We start from the raw sequence: 22,752 nt of genomic DNA, 5'->3' as shown, positions 1-22,752 counted from the left end.
GCAAGTACTTCTGCTAATCATTAATTACAACATGAAGGGGATCACATCAAGGCCAAGCTGGCTACTCACTGTCAAAGTTTCCGGTGAACAGGTAAATCCAGGTGACGGCAGGAACAAACAGGAGAGTAAGAGAGGCTGCCAGGAATTTCCGTCTCCCTCTGCAGAATCCCAGCATTCTCTCAGGATTGGGTGACCCCAAATCTTCTGCGCAGTTCCTATGCCGGAAGCATCGCCACCTCTTCCGCCATGTTAAATCCCTGCAGAAAAAGTTAGGACAGGTCAGTCTGATAAAAACGACAGGCAGCAGTGATTTGATCGATAAAAGGACGTTTTCAATCTAAACTATATATATATATATATATATATATATATATATATATATATATATATATATATATATATATATATATATATATATATATATATATATACACATATACATATACACATATACATATATATATATATACATATATATATATATACACACATATATATATACATATACATATATTATATGTATATACACACACATATATATATATATATATATATATATATATATATATATATATATATATATATATATATATATATATACATACATACACATCATCAAGTTATTCTAGCCACCACAGATTACAGAAAATGCCTAATTTAGGCCATTTATCTTCAGCATGTACACACATTTGGAGAATTCATTATAAGATATAGAAGACATTTTTATGGGGAATTTGCCCTGATGAAGGGATGCTTAGCCTAGGCGGTTTAGCTATGCAGAATTCTCTGCTCAGAGCATTCTGGGAGACCAGGTATATCTTGTATTGGCTTTGGAACTCTCAGTAAACTAACATTCTGCAAAGCTGCACCTGACAGGATGAAAGATCCCACCGCCTGTTATACATTTCAGGCTGAGGAAAGGTTTTACAATCCACAAAGCTTGAAGAAGTAATTTATAAATAAATGTTGTAAAAAAAACACAGCAATTTCATTCATTACATTATTTTACTACAGTTCCTCTTTGCGTATGGAATAGTTGCAGACCTGTACCTGTAATCCAGCATTGTCATGTGTGTTTGTATCTTGGTTGAGTTACTAGTTTGTTATTGTCATCTTTACCAGTTTGTTTAATATTTATTGCAGCACTCCACAAAATCTTTTTGTGTATTTTTTGGCTACTTTTACTGATGATAGTGCAGGTGCCCCGAAACATGAAAGTAGCAAAAGATCAACAACACTGAGATTCTCATTTCTTGATTATGGATTAGTGCCAGGATAGAGTACGTTAAGTCAGGTATGAGTGGGATCGTGAAAAATTTGAGAATATCGGCTTAAAGGACAACTTAACACACATTTGTTTGCCCTTCAGAATGCATCAATAAACTAAAAAGGGACATCTCTGGATGCAGAAATCTGACCACTGACTGCAGCCTAATGTCCTTTCAGTCCACCCCGGCAGTGTTAAACGATAGCGATTTCATCCCTAGTGTACCCAAATCAAGCCATGTACACACGTACAAGTACTATAGACAGCAGGGAACTTGATCACTCAGGCGACAGTTCAGGAATGAGTGTTGTACAGATATATCACCAGCATTCAGGCTAGCAATGCATCTGTTGCTATGGGGTCAGCCGTTGGGTGGAATAGGTCAACTTCAGGCAACATCAGCATGCTCCTCTACTCATGGTAGATACTAATGCCCTTTGCAGCCTAGTTTAATCCTACGTCTTGGCAGACACAGATAATATGTAAACACAGGATGTTAACCCTTTCTCTGCTTCCATGAAACCAGGAAGACAAACTGCAGATTTATTGCAGGAGTTCTGTAAGCTGTAACCAATAAATGTTTTTCTTTAAAGGTTATTATGCTGTCGTTTGGAGCAGCGAGGAAGTTCTGAGTTCATATCCACTTTAATATGGGCCCTCCAATATCATAGCCAAAGACTGCTATCTGCCCCCACTTCTGTCTACTTCATAGTTTATTTAGATACAAAGGACATGACATTGCAGCTCAGACAGCCTCCATTGCTTTTCCCTCCTCATCAGGTCTTACAGTTGTTCCAAATGTAATCTTGTAGCACCAGAACCGCCTCAGATGCCTCTTTACTTAGAAAACAGGTGCAATTTCTTCCATTTCTCTCTCCATGAACAACATGATAAAAGCCCTTATGCTGTCTTTTTGCACAAAAACAAATATAAAACAAATTACTTCAAGACACAAAACACTTTGTGAATAGCTTGCTTGGAACATCAAGACAAAGAAGAGCGGAGTCTCAGAGCATTGTGCTCAAATTAGCATTAAGCACTAACACTCCAAGCTGCAAGAATTTCTCAGAAAAATAATTTAAAGAGGATGGATAATATATGCCAAGAATAATTGTCTCTATGAAGAGAGCTCAGCGCTGGGCAGAGCATTCAGTCTTGCTCCAAATTACCCGGCTAAAATGCAAGCTAATGATTCTCTGCTTTCCCCACAGACGCCGAAATAAAGTTCTCTGAAATGAAAGCGTCAGTTCATAGCCGTCAAAATAACATCCTTATTAGCACCAGCAACAGGAGAACTTTGATCGTTCTTTAAAGTGAAATCCCAGTTTTGTAAAAAAAAATAAAAAATTGATCCGAAAATAAAATGGACCTGAATGTAAAATAAAAAGCCTTTGTCAAGAGCTATTTCACACTGAAAATCTTCATTAAAGTGCAATTTAATTATATACACAGTATATATATATATTATATACACAGTATATATATATATATATATATATATATATATATATATATATATATATGTTCTGGGGGTCTCACGTCCCCCTTGCACACCACAAACAGTCAATCAGATTTCACCCATTCACATCAATAAATGTAAAGGACTGCCATTCCCAATAAAGCCAGAGTCCCCAAACTTGGCCCAGTTGGTCACTTGGTGACCGAGGTGAAAAAAAAAATAATCAGGGAAAGTGGGCAGAGCATAAAACAGCCAATCAAATTTCAGCTATTCTTACAATGTTAATGGCAGGGTTCTCAAACTTAACACAGTTGGTCACTGGGTGACTGGGATTATTATTCAGGAAAGTGCGTGGAGCCACAAAGGGCCAATCAGATTTCTTTGATTGATTAACTGCTTCCATTCTTACATTATTGATGCCAAGGACCCCAAAGTTCACAAACTTGGTCATCGAATGACTTTTTGTCAAGGTTACAAAAAGTGGTCGGGGGCAACAACCACATTTTTTACATGGAAGAATGTAAACTGCAGTCATTCTCACACTGTTAATGGCAGGGTTCTCAAACTTGGCACACTTTTTCACTGAGTGACTGGGATTAATATTCAGAAATGTGGGGGGAGCCTACAACAGCCAATCAAATTCACCTATTGTTTTTAAAGGGGAGTATTTAAATTGCTGCCATTCTTATACTGTTAGTGGGATAGGCCTCAAACCTGTTATAGTAAGTCATTGGATGACTGGGATTCAAATTCAGAAAAGGGGGCTGAGCCACAAACAACCAATCAGATTTGTTTGGTTTTAATGGAAAATTATAAACTGCTTCCACTCTCACTTTATTGATGCCAAGGACCCAAAGCTCACAAACTTGGTCATGGAGTGACTGCGTGTCAATGTTAGAAACAACAACAACCAAATACATACCCGAGCAACGCTCGGCTAGTGTGTGTGTGTGTATGAATTTTGTGTGGGAAATTAAGGAAACGCTAAGGATAATTGTAGATTCCTCAAGTCGACCTCAAACTGACCCCTGATCCAAACATTTATTATTACTATTTAATAATTTTGGCTGATGATGTCTAAAGACTCATTGGCAGCCTGTTGTTTACAGTGTTTGTTTACATTTTGCAGACAAGAAAACTGCAGCCAGATTAGTAACATCCCTTCCTGTCTACACTCATATGGCCAATCATCAGTGATAAACAGAAAATTCACGGTATATGTATATGCAAGTCACCCAGGAAATTTCATGCTAGGCACACACGATACAATTTTCTGACAGATTTACTGTCAGATTGATTATTTCTAATAGGTTAGATCTGATTTGCGATCGATTTTCTGATCAATTTATAGATTTGAATGAAAAATTGATCAGGAAATCGATCGAACATCAGATCAGACGTGATGTAAACAATTGATCTGACAATAAATCTGTCAGAAAATTGTATCTTGTGTACCTAGCATTAAAGCTAGCAAGTCAAACCCACTAGTAGTCTGTCAATCAGCTGTCTAGTTATCACAGCTGCCAACTAATTAAGGTACCTACACACCGTTGACGGGTGTCACCCTTTGGAAACCGAACCTGATCACCTTGGACGACAACGTTGGGACGGGCTCCACACAGCTGTGTAGCTGATGACGTGCTGTGTTGCTATGCAGTGGGGTGGGAGGACAATGAAAGGACGATGAGCGGCGCATTCGCAATGTCACGTTTCCGCCAGGAGAATGTTGCAAACAATAGAATCAGTGGGGGATTGGTGTCGCTGGGGGTGAGTAGATCCGTCAGGTGAATCACTTGCGGGTTTGGACGGGTTGGGGGCTGCCGTGCACATGCCTGATTATCGGCTGAGGCAGTTGTTAATGGCCTCCTCTGCTGACTTCAGGTGGCATGTGTATGGGCCTTTATAAAGTCTCATAAACACGCATGACTTAAGTCAGCTGAGGGGGGTGATAATAACCGCTTCAGCAGATAATCAGGCATACACAGAGGTCCCTGGCCCCACAAACGATCAGTCTGACAAATCAACTTAGCCAAGCGACTGCCAAGTTATTTGTGCATGCCACTCCCCCACCCGCCCTGTGACATCACATACGTCATTCCTCCGCCTCCTGGCATATAGTAGCAACAGAACGCGCTGTCAGCTACACAGCTGACTGTAGAGGGCGGCCTACTGATGTCGCCCAAGGGGATTGGGTCCTGATCCACAACAGGTGACAAAGGTGTGTATGCACCTTAACACATTTAGTTTGCTAGCCGCCACTTCCATTTCCTGGTTCACAGTGATGTTAATGTACAGGGAATCTTTTCATAACTGATGTTCACCAGACCTGATATAAAGATTCCAGATAAGAGTCTATTCCCCTTTTGTCTCACAATGCTGTGTAATGTGTATGCATATTTTCCCCGTGTGTAAAAATCTGTAGTTGATTTGTTCACTGTGGTAATCCACGATTGTCTTGTATTAACTGTCGTACTGTTTATTTTGTATTGTTATACCCTGTATGCTGTTGTACAGTGCCACGGAAGATGCTGGTGCTATATAAATCACAGATATGTGAGTAGTCCTATCACACGCAACCATAAGGTGTCTGGGGGAGGGTGAAGGGACAAGCAGGAAGTTAAGTCACATTCACAGGTGTACCTGTATAAACTACTGCCGGTGGTAAGGTTTCTGCGAGGGATGACATACTTTATAATTGCTATATCAACCAGGGAGAGCTTTGGGGCTGATTTGCCATTTTTATACTGTTTGTTCTCGCTGTTCACAGTTTCATCTGCAGCTCCAGGAGAGGCACATTCATTCTAGCAGAATTAATATGTCTGAGCTATTTATAAAAGTGGGGGGATTTTCCACACTTTCTATTTCATCACATCACTTTCAGTGTGGCATATTCCATTACTGTTATCTGAGGGTTAGAGCAGGGGAAGCACCATGTAAAGGACAACTGCAATAATGCTTCAGTAATTTAAAACAATATCGGCAGCCAGGGGGACGACAAATCTCCTCAGATCGGTTTCACACTGAATACTGGAGTTAGCGGTCCGCAATGCCAAAAACAGCCCTTGGGGATTACCGCGTTAATACATGGTAATACAGGCCAATCAGGAAGTGACGCTCTCTAGCCGCCCAGTAACCTAGGTATGCACTTGCATTAGATAGGGTACTTCCAGCGCAGTGCACCGCACCCAATGTGAACTACCCCACAGACTTTCATTGCCCTAGCAGTAGACTGCGGTAAAATGCTACACCGCACTGCGCCAGTAAGAAGGGGCCCTAAGGAAATGAGAGACGTAATGGATTATACCACGGCTTTTCAACCAGTGGTACTTTGCTGTCGGCCAGGTGGTACACTCCAAGTTTGCCTGCCACTTAATTGCCCACCTGCCGCTTGTCCTGTGCTGCCTTGTGGCATACTTCAGACCTCAGATCCGCGGTGAGGAGATAGCCAGGCGAATGGTACACGACGACGGGTATGCTTGAAATACAGAAGTAGTATACTTCAAATACAATAAAGTGACATCACTGTTCACTGCCTGTATTTGAAGTATACGTGCCGTCACTGTGCACTGTTTGCCTGGCTACCTCTTCACTGCGGCCAGGTTGCCACTGATCTGAGGTCTGAACTTTTCCGTAGGGCAGCACAGTGAGGAGCGAGAGAGGGGGAGCCGAACTGTGTGGTGAGTCACTGCCCAGCTATCTGGTGGTGAGGGGAGGCTACCGATATTGGCTACATACCTAATTTTAATCCTTTTCCCCATCAATGCGTCCTGCTATTCCCCTCCCATGTGCCCCCGTTTTCTTAATGTGTACCTGTAAGAAAAAATTGCCCCTGGGGGTACTTACCTAAGGAGTGGGAAGCCTCTAGATCACACAGAGGATTCCTCCTCAGCAGAGGGGATCCAGCGCTGGGACCCCCCAAAGATCTCCTTGTCGGTGTTAGTGAATGCGCAGTATCGGCTCTTCGCTCGGGCTCCAGTGGAAACAGCCGAGCCTGATCAGGTCCAATCTACTGCCCAGGCACACTGGTGGTACTTGAAATTTGTCAGGCGATAAAAGTGGTACAGTTAATGAAAAGGTTGAAAAGCCCTGGCTTATACAACAAACATGAGCTTGGCCAAGCTTTGTGAGGCAGTAGAGGATAAGTGGAGGATAGAGGGGTCTGGTGTGCTGTACTACATTGGGGACGCAAGGAGTCGGAGTTGACTGAACAACAATGGATCATAACCATAACAGACCCTTGATAAACTTGTATTGATGAAAACGATTGAGTGTTTTGGCGGCAGCGAGCGTGAGGAGAAAAAGTGGTGGAAGGAGGCGGTCCCATGGGCACGTGGAGCGTATACCGTGGGGAAACAGTGAGATCTTAAGCCATTCCTTATTTAAACACATGCTTGTTCATATGCTTGTAACAGACACGTATTGTTACATTGTGAATGTCATTTTTTTTTAGACAATTAAACCATTTTCAAACAGTAATTCTCTATTTTGAGCCCTTTTTTCATATGACCATACTTGAATCGGAGGGAAGATTGTGATTCACTACTACTTACACAAGCCCAATTAGACCAGATGGGCATAGATTCATAGATTATACAACATATACATATGACCGTTTGGCATGGTCATTGATAGGTGTTGGAATTCAGCACAGCTGATTCAGAACACCTGAATACTGCCGACTGCCACTGCTCAGCACTGAACAAGTGGACAGGGTAAGGTGGAGTTCACTACTTTGCGGTTCATGTGACTCTGATACTTCCTCCTTCCAGTGAGTGACAACAAGTGAGGGTGTGGAGGCGACGTTGGAAATACTTTAGAGTTTTAATCTACTAGCGCCAAGCAACATTTGGAACTAATGGATTATAACTAGATTATTAATCGGAGAGAAGAAAAGTTAGTGATTAAGAGGTCATGCATACATTATCAGTTCCTTTAAGGCCCTTTTCACACATATAGCGCCGCGATACTCTCATCCCGCCGCAGTGGCTATTAGTCTCTATGTGACAGGTCACAAAGGCCAAAGTACCTGCGGTGCAATGCAAAGCGACGAAAGTAGTCCAGCCAAAGCAGAAGCGTGCCAATGCTACTGAGCGGTGTACAATTCCATGGGAGTAAATGGCACCGCAAAGAATCTTTACAGATTGTTGCGGTAGTAGCGTGGTGTACATGCGCAGATCGTGGGGAACTGCCGTGACTTACTTCCTGTCAGGCCGTAACTATGTCACTGAGCGGGGTCATGCAGATTTCCCTGTTGGAGCAGTTTGCCACATGGATTAATCTGCCTGCAATGGTGTGGTGCGATGCGCTCTGGTAAGCTCTTCTGCTGTGCGCAAATCACACTGCACCATATGTGAAACTAGCCTCAAATATGCTCCATTGCTTCCTGACCTCAATAGGTTAGGTCGGGCGATAACATTTTCACATGTCATTATCTCCAAAACTGGTGACCCCTAATTCTTTCTCCAGCAGTTACACGGTTACAGCAGGCAAGCTGGCAGAATTAGGCCTTGGTATTCTGCAGCTCTACTGGGCACATGATTACCGTGCCAAGAAATGACTGTACAGCAAACACCATTAGCTGTCAAGTCAGGGAAAATCATATTTGTCTTGATCACACGCCACTAAATTCCCGCCAATTTGTCCTGATTTGCGAATGCTTTTAAGTCGCCTGTCACACCTCATCAGGGTGCACACCAGATAAGATCCCAATTTGCAGAGTTTATTAGCGTGCCTTGAGAAGAGAGGTCACCCCGATTATTTCTGTCACCCCCTCTAACAACGCACACGCACACGTCGCCTGTCAAACTTAATAAGGCGGCGGGGGCCACGATGCACGGCGAAGCCTGGGAATGAAAGCTCAAACCATTCGCTTCGTTACTCTCGTGCCTGAAGCTGGCTGAAAGATCGCAGCGGCTGAGAAGTGACGTTATTCATGGGGGTTCTTCGCTATACTCGGCTGACCCAGCTAAAAAGAGGTGTGACCTCAGGTCCAGAAATTGTAACAGTGGCCAATGAGAAGAGGCTTGAAGATCAGTGTTCTTAAAAAAATTCAGTTTCAACATATTTGTTAACATTTTAATATGAACTGCACATCCATTTATGCAGAACCATACAATACAAAGGCAAATGCTGTCAAATAATGCTGTAACCATATCACATTTCTGGTCATGCACCCATTACATCTTTAGAATCCAGAACCCAGAATGGTAGAGAGTGATGGCGCCCCCCTATGCCTTCCGCAAGAAGGAGACAGGCGGTACCATCACTCTCTACCTTCAGGGCCGGTTTAAGCAACAATGAGGCCCCAGGGCAAAATAAACCTGCCCCCCCAACATATACCCCAGAACAAAAATCGGCATTAGGGGACCTTTTTTGCAGCTGGTATAGTCATGGTGTGAAGTCCCAATCGGTCGGAGCTCCACATTCTGGCTATCCCAACCTGCATGGGGGTCAAGGGGTTAAAAAGTTTCAGGAGGGGGGACCCCACATATTTTTTTTTTTTTTTTTTTTAATTCCCACACTCTAAACATAAATTTTTTGGGGGGAAAATAGGAAAAAATGCCAGGGATCTTCATACAGCCATATTGCGCTGTATAGCGATCCCTGGCCAAAGCGCTACGGCTGCGTATGGACCCCCTGGAAACCCCGTCAGGAAATGTATTGTGCTTTCGTTTGATGCATGTAAAATTACACTACCGTTAGGTTTGCTACTAAAAGTTACATTTACCGCATTTAAAAGTATACTTTTTTCCTTCGAAACTTTAAAATCGATTTTCTAAAAAACTATAAGGTCTTTTTGAAAAATAGTTTTTTCCTCTTATTCCTAATGATCTCATTAACATATCCTGCAAATTTAGGGTTTCTAGCATTTAAGGTGGATTTGCTATTAACCATTAAAGTCGGCAGGTTTTTAAATGTGTATTTTTTTCCTTTGAAACTTTAAAATCGATTTTCGCAAAAACTATAAGGCCGATTTGAAATTTTTTTTCCTTCTTGTAGCCACTGAGGGCCCCTACAAGCTCTGGGGCCCTGGGGCAGCTGCCTCCTTAGCCTCTATGGTAGCGCCGGCCCTGTCTACCCTGCTTGGTTCTGATACAGAGCACATTTTGCTTCTGGGGTTCCTCAATGTATAGGGTCCCATATGTGAGTTTTTATCTTATATAAATAAGATAATATCTGATTTGTAACTGGAAGTTTTGAAGAATTAAATTGTCTACACTTAGACCGTTTTCTGATTCTTTTATCCCCCCCCCCCTTCATGTCGACATAATTGATTTGAGCATTATCTATTTGGACACTACACTCTTTGAAGATTCGATCGTGGATCATATAAGCGAGTCAGGGATTCTGAGAATCCAGGGCTGTGGAGTTGAAGTTGCAGTCAGAGTCGGTGGTTTCATAAACTGAGGAGCCTGAGTTGGATGATTTTTGTACCCACTCTATAGCCCTGCAAGGGCTGTGTACTTGGAGTTGAGGAGTCGGAGCAATTTTGGGTACCTGGAGTCGAAATTGGAGTCCGTGCTTTCATAAACTGAGGAGTCGGAGTTGGAGTCTGAGTCCATGGTTTCATAAACTGAGGAGTCTGAGTCCATGGTTTCATAAACTGAGGAGTCGGAGTTGGATGATTTTTGTACCGACCCCACAGCCTTGTGAGAATCGATTGCAGAGACATGTACAGCCTTGTGACTCGGGCTATTGTGAGCTGGAAAGCCTTTATTTTACCTGCTATAGGTGACTGGTCACTGAAGTTTAATGACACTGGGTGCTATGCCATTAGTGGATGAATTGTTTTAGCGCTGATTGCTTTAATTATTATATTGCCTATGACTTTGGACATGTCTTCTCTGGAACTGCTTTTTATGTGCTTAATGCTGGTGCTGATTCATTTTTGATTAGACTAGCATTGCTGAGGCATCCATCAAACTCATGCTTTATCATACGGCTTTATGTAGTCCTTTGATCGAAAATCAGCCCAAATCTGTTGGAAAATTAATTGATTGAAAATGTTGGAATCAAAGTATCGCCAGCAGATTCAAAGTACTCAAATCTGCTGGAAAAATTGACCCGTTTATGGCCACTGTAATTCCATAATTATGAAATTACAATTATTATTGTTATTACTATTATTGTTCCCTCCATGCTCAGCAAGCAGAAGGTAGGAAAGTCAACACCATGGCTTCAATTCACAAAGCATTCCCCCATCACGTAAAGCAGAAAACAGCTCCTTTTACAGAATAGCTTGTCATAGACTGATACTACATGGAAAACTACAATTACCGACAAGTGAGGTAAATTACTGACAAGTGAGGTAAATACCTCAAGAAATGTAAATTCACAAAGATTAGGGCAAGAAGAATATTATTATATATTCAGTATAATAAAAACAATTGCTATCTGTATCAAATCCATTTTCATTGCACTGCAATAATTCATCAAATACCAAACAAAATACTGCAGGATTCCTTTAAATACTGAATAAAATACTGCATGAGGTAAAAATCTTAGTGAATTGTGTCATGCAGTTATTTGGTAAATCACCAAGCTATTAATGCATGCGTGAATTTGTAAGTCTAAAATATTGCATGAGGTAAATTACCGAACATGACATTTTTACTAAAACGTGTCTTAGTGGATTGAAGCTCATTTGAGTTGTTCTCAAAGACTAGACCCATTCAAAAAAATCAAAACAAAACTTTATTAACCAGACATCCAGCTGCCACCTGTGGACACAACTGGTATCACAATATAAGGACACTGGTATACTTTATAATACAGGCTGGTATTCTAACATTTATCAATAGCAGAAATGTTATTTTCAGAAATCTATCAAAACAAAGACAAATCATAGTCAAGAGATAATTAGGAATACTGAAATAACTGTGTGTCCTGGCCAAGAAGCCCTTCAGATATCATCTCCTATAGCAGACTGCAGCTAAGAACATACATGGGATAAAATGTGCCATGTAAAAATGTTTCCCAATGAATGACCAAAGTCTGCCAATGACGTGACACATAGCAATTCTATACATATCCCAATGGCGCAATCGTTTTATGAACAGAAGCCATGCATGAGTACTAACATGTTCATTCATGGTGTGATGTTCTTTACATACAGTCTGCTACGCATGCGCACTTGTACACATATTGTTCAGGATTTAATAACAGTGCCTGAGAAACCTTGTTGCTTGTTATCGTTTTACATCATTTCGCACCTATTCAATCCATAATAATACATGCACATGCAGTGTACATGCAGTTTTAGAACTGCAATCTGCAACCATCTTGAACAGCTGTGTCTTTGTCCTATCTGTGTGGTCATGTCTGTCTATAATATGCACTACATAGTATGTCTGGGTTAGAGGGCACAGACCACGCCGACCAAGATGTAAACAATGGGGCCAATTACTAGAGAACGGAGTGTGACTCCGGTGCACGGGATGTGTGATAAGCATTTGCACAACTCCACACACACACAGTAGGCATCATTTTTCAAGCACTAAGGTATCCTTTAATCGAATGTCATTGGACAAGTTCTTAAAGATACAAAAAAGAACAATTGCCAAAATAGGATAAAGAGAGGCACCCAAAAAAATAAGGTACACTAAAAATAACTTAAAAAAGAGGGAGGTAGTGGTGGACTTACCTCCCAACAGATGACACAAATGGTCTATTTTGGAAAAAAAAAACACTTTATTGGAGTACACCACTTTACTGTGACGTGTTTCGCAGGTCAAACCCGCTTCTTCAGGCAATAAGAGAAGAATATAGGCAAGGTATCTCTACACCATAGTGGGCACTCGGTCTCCCCTTTTTATATTTCCTACACACACACACACACACACACGCACGCACGCACACACACACACACACACACACACACACACACACACACACACACACACACACACACACACACACACACACACACACACACACACACACACAGTGAGCCAACAAATAGCAGGGATTCGGTGCTATCCACTACGCCACTGTGCTGCCCTAATTTGTTATACTGTATGCATTTTTACTTTATACAGTACAGTACTTTATTTTCTTTATAAATGTTTTTGGATTGTGGAACGAATCATCTGAGTTACCTATTCATTTTTAAGGGGAAGTTCGCTTTGAAATAAGAGTGCTCTGAATTACAAGCATGTTTCCGGAACAAATTATGCTCGCAAATCAAGGATCCAGTGTTTATGGCTGTGATTGGACTTGCGAGGGAGCAGTGTTACCGAGTACACAGGTAATGCTGGGAATACACGGTTCGTTTCTGCCGCAGATAGATCATTTCCGACATCTCCGATCTCCCGTTCGATCGTTTCGCCGCTCAATTTCTGATAGAAGTGAATGGAAAAGGTAAGAAAAACGAGCGGAAGATAAGAGAATCGACTGCAGAATCGAGCGGCAAAAACGATGAAGCGGAGAATCGAGTGGCAGAAACGAACGTGTATTCCCAGCATAATTCACACAGAACAACAACCACTACAATTTGTGTAGAGGGTCAAATGGGACGAGAAGGCCCCCTACTGAAAGAACTATGCCAAGTACAATTCTGCTTTCCAGAAAAAGGTATTTTGAAGAATTTAGCTTCACATGAGCAATATGACACTAGAAGGAAATGAGTTGAACATTTCATAGATACACACAGACTTGACACACGTCCTTCACTTACCTCTGTACGCTGCTCTGTCAATAGTCGTAAATCACGTGCCCAAACAGGATCTCGCCAGCCTGTGCTATTCTGAGCCACTGTAGCAGCTCGGTGTGGGATTCCAGCTCCGATCTGTCCCTTTAAACGCAAGCTAGCATGCTATTTATAGACAGAGTGGCTGACTTCATGCTGCTCTTCAGTAATGAGCCGGCTGTAGGTAACTGCCTGGGACACCTCGCAGCGCTGCACCAACAGCGCAGGAGTCAGCTGATCAGGAGACAGCAGAGGCGCAGTTACTCACACCTCGCCCCGGCCACCACTTGCTGATGCTCTGCTTGTAAGTGAAATGAAAGGATTGCAGAGCCGGCAGGGTCCAGGGAGCCAAGGAGCTATAATGAGCAAAAACGATGCTGTTATTTGCTACAAACACGCCGTGACAGTTGCCACAACAGTGCCTGCGCTCCGCGTATACAGCTGTCAAGTTAATTTAAAAATCATGGGGTGTCAGTTTATATGCAAATCTTAAGACGACGGAAAGCATGCAGGGGAGGCGGTGGAAGATCGGGACTTTGAGGTTGTAGAACTACAAGTTGCAGGTGACTGTAAAGCAAATGTTTACTTAATAATAATAATTCCTAAATGTGTATAGCACTTTTCTGCTGTCAGACTCAAAACGCTTGTGAGGCAGCCACTAGAACGCACTCTGTAGGCAGCAGCAGTGTTAGGGAGTCTTGCCCAATTACTCCTTACTGAATAGGTGCTGGTTTACTGAACAGAAAGAGACAAGATTTGAACCCAGGTCTCCTGTGTCAGAGGTAGAGGCCTTAACCAGTATACTATCCTGCATACAGGCTTGACATACTGTAAGTGCGAGATTACTAGCATCCTGCAGTAACAGTCATTCTTACTACAGTGTTCTTCTACTGTTACTTCAGTTCCTTATATTTGTATTATCTGCATAGAAGCTGCCATCTTGCTAGTGATCTTAGCACTACGCACAGAACAACAAAAACATATTAATTTCTGTACAAATCCAGATAGAAAGCTAAGTACAGTTTGTTTGGAGTTGAGTGCATTTAGGTTATTATCTTAAATGGGGGGGGTAAGGCTTGCGTGTACCAGGAATCACAAGTGCCATTGCGTTTCTATGTGGCTCTTTCCGATTATATTGAAAGGAAATCGACATACGTTTGGATATTTTTGTACGTAAACATGCGTTGTGATTTCGCTGTGAATTGTAATGCATGGATGGGGACGTAATGGAAATGATATCTGATTCAACTAACTCCAGGCACCAAGAGCAGGATACGAGGATGCCAGGCACAGAAAGGTAAAAAGACAAGAATCCGCTCACCGCTGTTTCGTAAAACGTCATACTCATAGAATGGATGGAGACAATGCAGTCTATGCCGATCACGTTGTATTGTGTTACCAAAATCACATCTGAAACACGGATATGGGGAAGGGGCTTTAAGTTTATCTGGCCTGTCTTTTGCCCAAAGTAATGTCATATGTGAAAAAGATCTTAATGGTCACAATCAGCATATGGGAAGCAGCCATTTTACATTATAATGTAACATCCAGTTCTTTTTCTAAGCACCGCACTGCAAGATTGTGCAGCTACGGCACAGCTTTCTATCTTGGTGCCTTGCATGAAGAAGTTGTCTTAAGCCTTATATGCCCTTCATTCAAAAAAGAGCAATATTTCAACCTAGAGAGCTCAGGGCTGTATTGATTAATAAGTCTGCAAGAGGAAATGAAACTAAACCTATTAACCCTTTCAGACACTTTTTTTGTTGTTGTTCTTAATACTGTCACTTTAAATAAATATGGATTCAAAAAACAAAAAAACAAAATTCTGCTAGTAATATGTACTTATTAATTACATTTATTGCAATTCATTTTTGAATACTGTTATTCTTTCTTTGCTGACTTTATGCTTTGAAACATTACCAAAATGGCATAACTGCTATGCTGGATAATAAAGTGAGATAAACTGAGTTGGGAATAATCATCTACTCCTTAGGCATCCCAACACTATGTCCTTGGAGCAGTGAAACAGGTATGCATACAAATATGCATTAAAAATGCATGCAAATATTTTTTTCTCCCTGATTTTTATGGGTGGTTGGGAAATTGAGATTATAACATTATTCACATGCAAATCAAGCTCTATTGAAGCACAGAACACAGTACTTATTGACATGCAAATAGAACATTATTCTACTGCAAATGAAATGCGGACAATAAAGTCGATGCTACTCTTATTGGCGCTACTTGCGATTCAACACAATGGCCTCAATTCACTAAGATCATGCTGGAGATAATAAAGCAAGAGAAAACTTACCTCCACACAGTGAGAGAGTTATCTTACCTCTTCATTCCTTAACCTTCCTGGCGGTAAGCCCGAGCTGAGCTCGGGCTATGCCGCTCAGGAGGGTTTCTCAGGACCTGCTGGGCCATTTGCAGCATTTTTTATTTGCAACACGCAGCTAGCACTTTGCTAGCTGCGTGTGCATTCCTATCGCCGCTGATCGCCGCGCCGTGCCGCCCCCCCCGACCCCGTGCGCTGCCTGGCCAATCAGTGCCAGGCAGTGCTGAGGGGTGGATCGGGACTCCCTTAGACGTCACGACGTCCATGACGTCGGTGACGTCATCCCGCCATGGCGCCGGGGGAAGACCTTCAGGAAATCCCGTTCTTTGAACGGGATTTCCTGATCAAAGATCGCCGGAGGCTATCAAAGCGGGCGGGTGGATGCCGCTGTACAGATGATTTAAAAATATGATATAAAATGTGATCATATGATTTAAAAAAACATTTTTTTAAATAGTGCTGTGCTGCCCCCTGGCGGTTTCTAATAGACCGCCAGGAGGGTTAAGTTCCCTCCTATGTAGTTACCGTAAGTTACCTCCTCTGTAGTTAAGTTTTCTCCTCTGTAGTTATTTTCAGAATTCTGGAGTTATTTTAAGGATTGAAGAATTAACTATAGGTTTGCTCGAGGTAAAATGTTTCCTGAATACTACATGCCTCATCACCATGGTAATAACTCTAGAAACGTTCTTAAAGGGATACTTAAGATAAAAAAAAAAAAAATGACATTTACTCACCTGGGGCATCCCTCAGCCCCCCGAAGCTGTATGGTGCCCTCGCAGCCTGGCTCCGATCCTCCTGTCCCCGCCGGCGGCTACTTCCAGTTCGGCGACAGCCGCCGACAGGCTGGGAACGCAGCTGATTTTCCGCGTTCCCAGCCGCCGCGTTCCCAGCCGCTGCTATCACCCTCTATGCTGCTATAGTATATATATACGCTATAGCAGCATAGAGGGTGATAGCAGCGGCTGGGAACGCGGAAAATCAGCCGCGTTCCCAGCCTGTCGGCGGCTGTCGCCGAACCGGAAGTAGCCGCCGGCGGGGACAGGACGATCGGAGCGGGGCTGCGAGGGCACCATCCAGCTTCGGGGGGCTGAGGGATGCCCCAGGTGAGTAAATGTCATTTTTTTTTTGCCTTAAAGAGAGTCTGAAGCGAGAATAGATCTCGCTTCAGACCTCATATATAGCAGGGGCACGTGTGCCCCTGCTAAAACGCCGCTATCCCGCAGCTTAACGGGGGTCCCTGTCCCCCCAAACCCCCTCCGTAATGCGGGGGAGCGCTTCCTGGTTGGGGCAGGGCTAACCGCCGCAGCCCTGCCCCACGCGCGTCTGTCAGCGCGTATCTCCGCCTCTCCCCCGCCCCTCTCAGTCTTCCTTCACTGAGAGGGGCGGGGGAGAGGCGGCGATGCGCGTCTGATAGACGCGACTGGAGGCAGGGCTGCAGCACACGTGCCCCTGCTATATATGAGAGCTGAAGCGAGATTTAGTCTCGCTTCAGTGTCTCTTTAAGTATCCCTTTAACCACTTGCCGACCGCGCACTCATAATGCGCGTCAGCAAAGTGGCAGCTGCAGGACCAGCGATGCAGATCTGCGTCGCTGGCTGCAGGCTAATTAATCAGGAAACAGCCGCGCTTCCTGTCAATTCACGGCGGGGGGCTCCGTGAATAGCCTGCGGGACGCCTATCGCGGCTCGCAGGCTAAATGTAAACACAAGCGGAAATAATCCGCTTTGTTTTACATTTGTACAACGCTGCTAACAGTAGCAGCTTTGTACTAGATCAGCGATCCCCGGCGAATCAGTGGCCGGGGATCGCTTTCACATGACAGGCAGGAGCCTGTTAGAGGCTGCACAGGACAGATTCGTTCCTGTGCAGCCTCCGATCTCCGGGGAAGGGAGGGAGGAGAGGGGGAATCCTGAGGTGCCCCCCCCCCCCCGCCAGCCACACGCAGGCAGGAGCGATCAGACCCCCCCAGCACATCATCCCCCTAGTGGGGAAAAAAGGGGGGCGATCTGGTCGCTCTGCCTGGTGTTTGATCTGTGCTGGGGGCTGTAGAGCCCACCCAGCACAGAGCAGCTAAATCAGCGCTGGTCCTTAACCTCCCTGGCGTTCTATTAAAATCGCCAGGGAGGCTGCGGGAGGTTTTTTTTTTTATAAAAAAAAACTATTTCATGCAGCCAACTGAAAGTTGGCTGCATGAAAGCCCACTAGAGGGCGCTCCTGAAGCATAATTCCGATCGCCTCCGGCGATCAGAATTAACAAGGGAGGCCGCAATGAGCAGCCTCCCTTGTTTTGCTTACCTCGTCGCCATAGCGACGAGCGGAGTGACGTCATGGACGTCAGCCGCCTCCGATCCAGCCCTTAGCGCTGGCCGGAACTATTTGTTCCGGCTGCGCAGGGCTCGGGCGGCTGGGGGGACCCTCTTTCGCCGCTGCTCGCAGCGGATCGCCGTAGAGCGGTGGCGATCAGGCAGCACACGTGGCTGGCAAAGTGCCGGCTGCGTGTGCTGCTTTTTATTTGGTAAAAATCGGCCCAGCAGGGCCTGAGCGGCGACCTCCGGCGGTAATGGGCGTATATACTCGTCCATACCGCTAAGGAGGTTAAGGGGGGGTACAGGCTGAGTCATCAAGTGGTTAAAGACAGGAGATAAGCTTAATGAATTGAGGCCAATTTCAGAAACACATATGTTTATTGATTGCAAGAACATTTTGGGCTTGATTCACAAAACGGTGCTAACTGTTAGCACGGCTTTGCGTGCCTTTTAGAGGGTTTTCGCGCGAAAAAACGGGTTTCGCACGAAAACCGGTTATCGCATGCAAAAATTTGCATTCGTGCATTAATGCAAATTTTTCGAGCGTGATTTGCGATAACGCAGATTTGAGCGTTAACGCACGAAAAATTTGCGCGAAGCACTTTTCACAGTGTGCTAACAGTTAGCACCGTTTTGTGAATCAAGCTCTTTATGTGTTAGGTAAATCACATTATTCTGTTTCCACTAATGTGGTGCAATTCTTGTCTAATCGCAAACGCACTGCTTGCTGTATTGTGGGGGCATTTACACGTATGTTTTAGGTCTACAAGGAATGCAAGGAGAAAAAATGCATACAAACGCTGTGCGATTTTTCAGTGTAATTTGCCCATAATTTCAAAACCTATCCATTTCCCTGACACAGAAGGTAATTACGCGAAGTAACGCAAGTGCAAATGTATATAAAGACACACAAAAAATTGCACCAAAAATTACCAGAAATTGCATGGCACAAAACCCACAAACAAACATACATACAACCTCATTATGTTTTGCAATGCAGCAGGAGTAACGGTACACCAAGCGCGTTGCCTAATGACACAAGCTACAAGCTAGAAAGTATGGGACCCGATAGCAAAATTTTATGAGGCCCTGAGAACTAGGCACTCTTGAGCAGCCCCACCTGCCCCTACCCTATGGATATCAGTAAATTAGGCATTTTACATTCCCGTGCCATGTACACTGTGTATAGTTTTTGGGCTCAGAGACAAAGTCAGAGGGTGGAGAAACAAAGTAAAGTTAATAGTGAACACATCAAATACAACTTGTGCCCCCTCTGCTCCAGGGTCCCACAGCAGTTGCTATGGCTGCTATGGCTATTGCTACGCCCCATCATGCAAAGCAACGTGATGATTGGACAATGGCTGCATTGATTTCCACTACAGTACACGTTACAACGAAGTTGTAACGCCACTTGCCGTCATATGTTATGTGTTGGAGTTTTTTTGCACTATGGAATTTGCCATGTGTACCAAAAATATTTCCAAGTGTGGCAGCTGTTGCACTTGGCGAATAAAGATGATTCTGATTCTGATACCACTCCCACGGTGTGATGTCAGGACCATGGCCCTAACAGTTTTCTGTCTGTAAACCTTGTTTGCATTATGAGAAATAACAGCTGTTTCCAACTGCCAAGCCAAGCAGTAGAACTTTCAGTAATGAACATTCTGCAGAGCTCACGTGGCAGGACTAAAGATGTCGCCACCTGTGATAAATTTCAGAATGTAAATCTGGTAGAGAAGAAAATTTACAATGGCCAAAGACTGATTGTCAATTATAAATAAATGATTAAAAATAAATTAAAAAATACTGCATATTCTGGTGTATAAGACTATTTTTTAACCCAGCAACATCTTCTCCAAAGTCGGGGGTCATTTTATAGGGCGGGTGCTGAAACTTCTGAGCCAGACTGGAGAATCTGCGGTTGCCGTATATGGTGGGGGAAGTAAAAACGTCCGCTGCCGCATACTCACCCTATGCGGCGACCGTAGGAAAGCAGCAAGGGCGGTGCTGTACAAGTGTGGTAGAAGAAAATCCACTCACCAGGATTCCTGGAAAGAAGTGACTTAACGCAGTGCCGATGACGAGGTGAGGGGGTACCTCACTGGGAAGATGAAAGTGAAGGGTGGAGCAAGCTGCAGGCGCCCGGGATGACCGGTGTATGGAAAAGAGAGATAGAGCGGCGTCTGAGCGGCGCTGTGTCCAGAAAAACACGCCTCTTTCACCTGTCTGGCCTGACCTTGTATCCTATTACCGTACCTCCTTCTCTGCCTCTCAGATCTCACTCCTGGGGACTGCAGTGAAGCGGCGCACTCACGCATGTGCGAGATCTAAGAGGCAGAGAAGGAGGTAATAGTATACAAGAGTGGGCCAGACCGGTGAAAAAGGCGTGTTTGCACTACCACTCTGATAGCCTTGGAGACAGGGATAGCTGACCAATCCAAGCAAGCTTTGTATACAACAAGCAGCCAATAGCCGGTAAGGTACATCGCTTGCCGTAATTGGCTGGTTGTATACTGGGTACCACATACAGTACAGCTCCAGTATCTGTACCAGCACATACAGTACAGTATACAAATGTCCAAGAGTCAAAAGGGGTAGTCTTATAGGGCAAATATATCCTAAAATGTATATTTTAACTGGAAAAGTTGGGGGTCGTCTTATACACCCAGTCGTCTTATACGCCGGAATATATGGTATTATTAATTACGTTATTTTCACTACAGTTCCTCTTAATCTTAATGAACTGGTGCATATGTATTAAACTCCCCCCTCCTCCCCCCCACCGTCACCATCTTTATCACTTTTGATAAAAAGATAAGCACCTTGAATTTACATTATGTCACTGCATCCACCAGAGCAGCCTCAGCTCCTTTGACATGCTGTCATATCACAATTATTAGAGCATCAACCACTTATCTTTTCTTTAACGCTAACCCCTGGGGATCAATTATCTCCGAACGTGCCCTCTCTCTTATTCAATTTCCTTATTACACTTTCACTTAAAGATGAAGTTACTGTGTACCCCGTGCCGCACCGCCAGGCACACGGCGTAGTGATGAGAACGGTGACTTGGGACAATAGCGGTGATGGATTCTGGGCTTTACTGTGCGAGAGGACAGTGTCAGACACAATGTTCCTGCAATTTAAGTAAGTTTTTTTCCTACTGTAGACATAACATTACTAATATAGAAAGCTGTGGCCTCTAATGGCGGGAGAGGTTGGTCTGCTGAAAGGCCAGGCAAGCACAAAACAAATGCTAAATGCATGTCTGTTGTTGTCAACATGGTTGTTTTTTTGTTAAAGTTCTAAATAATAATTTCATGAAGGTTACCACAATGTTAACTGTTATTTGGTCCAAGTCTCCAGAGGTTTTAACATCTGTATTTAATGCAGTGTGGTTAAGGTGGCCATACAGGTTACAAATGTCTTTATTATTTTTATTCAATAGCACTAATCCAGGGATGTCTAACTGGTCCAACGAAGGCCGAGGTCCTCGCACATTTTGGACACAGCTCTAATTAATTGATGGGTCTGAATCGGGAAATGTGTGGTCCATAAGGTAGAACATATTCCTCTCTTTGGGCTGGTGTACACCAGAGCGGCTCTGTTTTTTTTTTAAAAGCTTGCAGGGGGATACCCGCTTGGCTAATGAAAGTGAATGGGATGGTGCACCCCCCATGTTGCACACCAGAGCGGTTCGTTTTTCTCCCGAAAGCAAACTCCTGTCCTGCAGCATTTTTTAAATTTCTGAGGCATTTCTGCCTCAATGGTAAGTATAGGAAAGTGGAAAACTGCTCTGAAAAACGCTAGATCAGAGCGGTTTTCCAAGCGTTTTTGTTACAGTAAAGCTGTTCAGTAACAGCTTTACTGTAACAAAATATGACATCTGCTACACAAAAACGCTCCAAAAAACGCTCGGTATGTTTAGAAAATCTCTCTAAACAAGCCTAGAATCACTCTGAAAATCTGCTTCAAAAACCTCTAGCGGTTTGCGGATCTGCTAGAGGTTTTTGGTGTGCACTGACTCTTACTTAGTACATCCTAAACACTGGCATGGATCTGGCCCTCCAGGCCTGGAGTTCGACACCTGTGCACTAATCCAATCCAATGTTTTGGTTGATTGGACGTTTTGAAGAAATTGTTAGACTTAAAGAGGCACTTAAGTCTAAAAAAAAAAAATGAGTTTTACTCACCTGGGGCTTACCTCAGCACCCTGCAGCTTTCCGGTGCCCTGTTTTTTATAACTAGTGCACCCACCTTGACTTGTTGCCCCATCCAATTTCTCCCCATAACATAGGCGGTCCCCATTCTTCCTACAACTAGTGCAGCCACTTTGACTCACCCCCTTCCATACCCCCACAATGGAAAATGTAGTTTTTGATTGATTGAGTGAGTGAAAGGGTGCTATGCAGGAATGGTTTTCTGTCCAACTAATTTCTTCAACATTTATGATCTTTTCCCCGAAATTGAATTAATCTGTGTGTCACGTGTGTGTGTTAAAGTGAACCTTCAGTCTAAAAAAAAAAAAAAAATGAGTTTTACTCACCTGGGGCTTCCCTCAGCCCCCTGCAGCTGATCTGTGCCCTCGCCGTGTCTCTCCGATCCTCCTGTCCCCGCCGGCGGCTACTTCCGGTTTCACCGTCAGGAGCCGACAGGCTGGGAACGCAAATGATTCTTCACGTCCCCAGCTAC

At 43.7% G+C, this 22,752-nt stretch overlaps 1 protein-coding gene across 4 annotated transcripts in view; it reads right to left on the bottom strand.

Moving 5' to 3' along the window:
* LOC137564135 (xylosyl- and glucuronyltransferase LARGE1) overlaps positions 1-22,752 on the bottom strand; it is a 670,081-nt gene that overhangs the window by 483,746 nt on the left and 163,583 nt on the right. For 3 of the 4 annotated variants that reach the window (XM_068277558.1, XM_068277559.1, XM_068277561.1), the window contains exon 2: positions 70-257. In XM_068277558.1, coding sequence (XP_068133659.1) covers positions 70-175 — 106 coding nt within the window. In that variant the 5' untranslated portion in view covers positions 176-257. Of the gene's footprint in view, positions 1-69; positions 258-13,401; positions 13,687-22,752 lie in introns of those variants that run through there. The other variant, XM_068277560.1, reaches the window with a different exon arrangement.

The sequence above is a fragment of the Hyperolius riggenbachi genome, chromosome 3 (genome assembly GCF_040937935.1).
Source record: "Hyperolius riggenbachi isolate aHypRig1 chromosome 3, aHypRig1.pri, whole genome shotgun sequence".
NCBI lineage: Eukaryota > Metazoa > Chordata > Amphibia > Anura > Hyperoliidae > Hyperolius > Hyperolius riggenbachi.
This window is presented reverse-complemented; position numbering and strand designations above follow the sequence as displayed.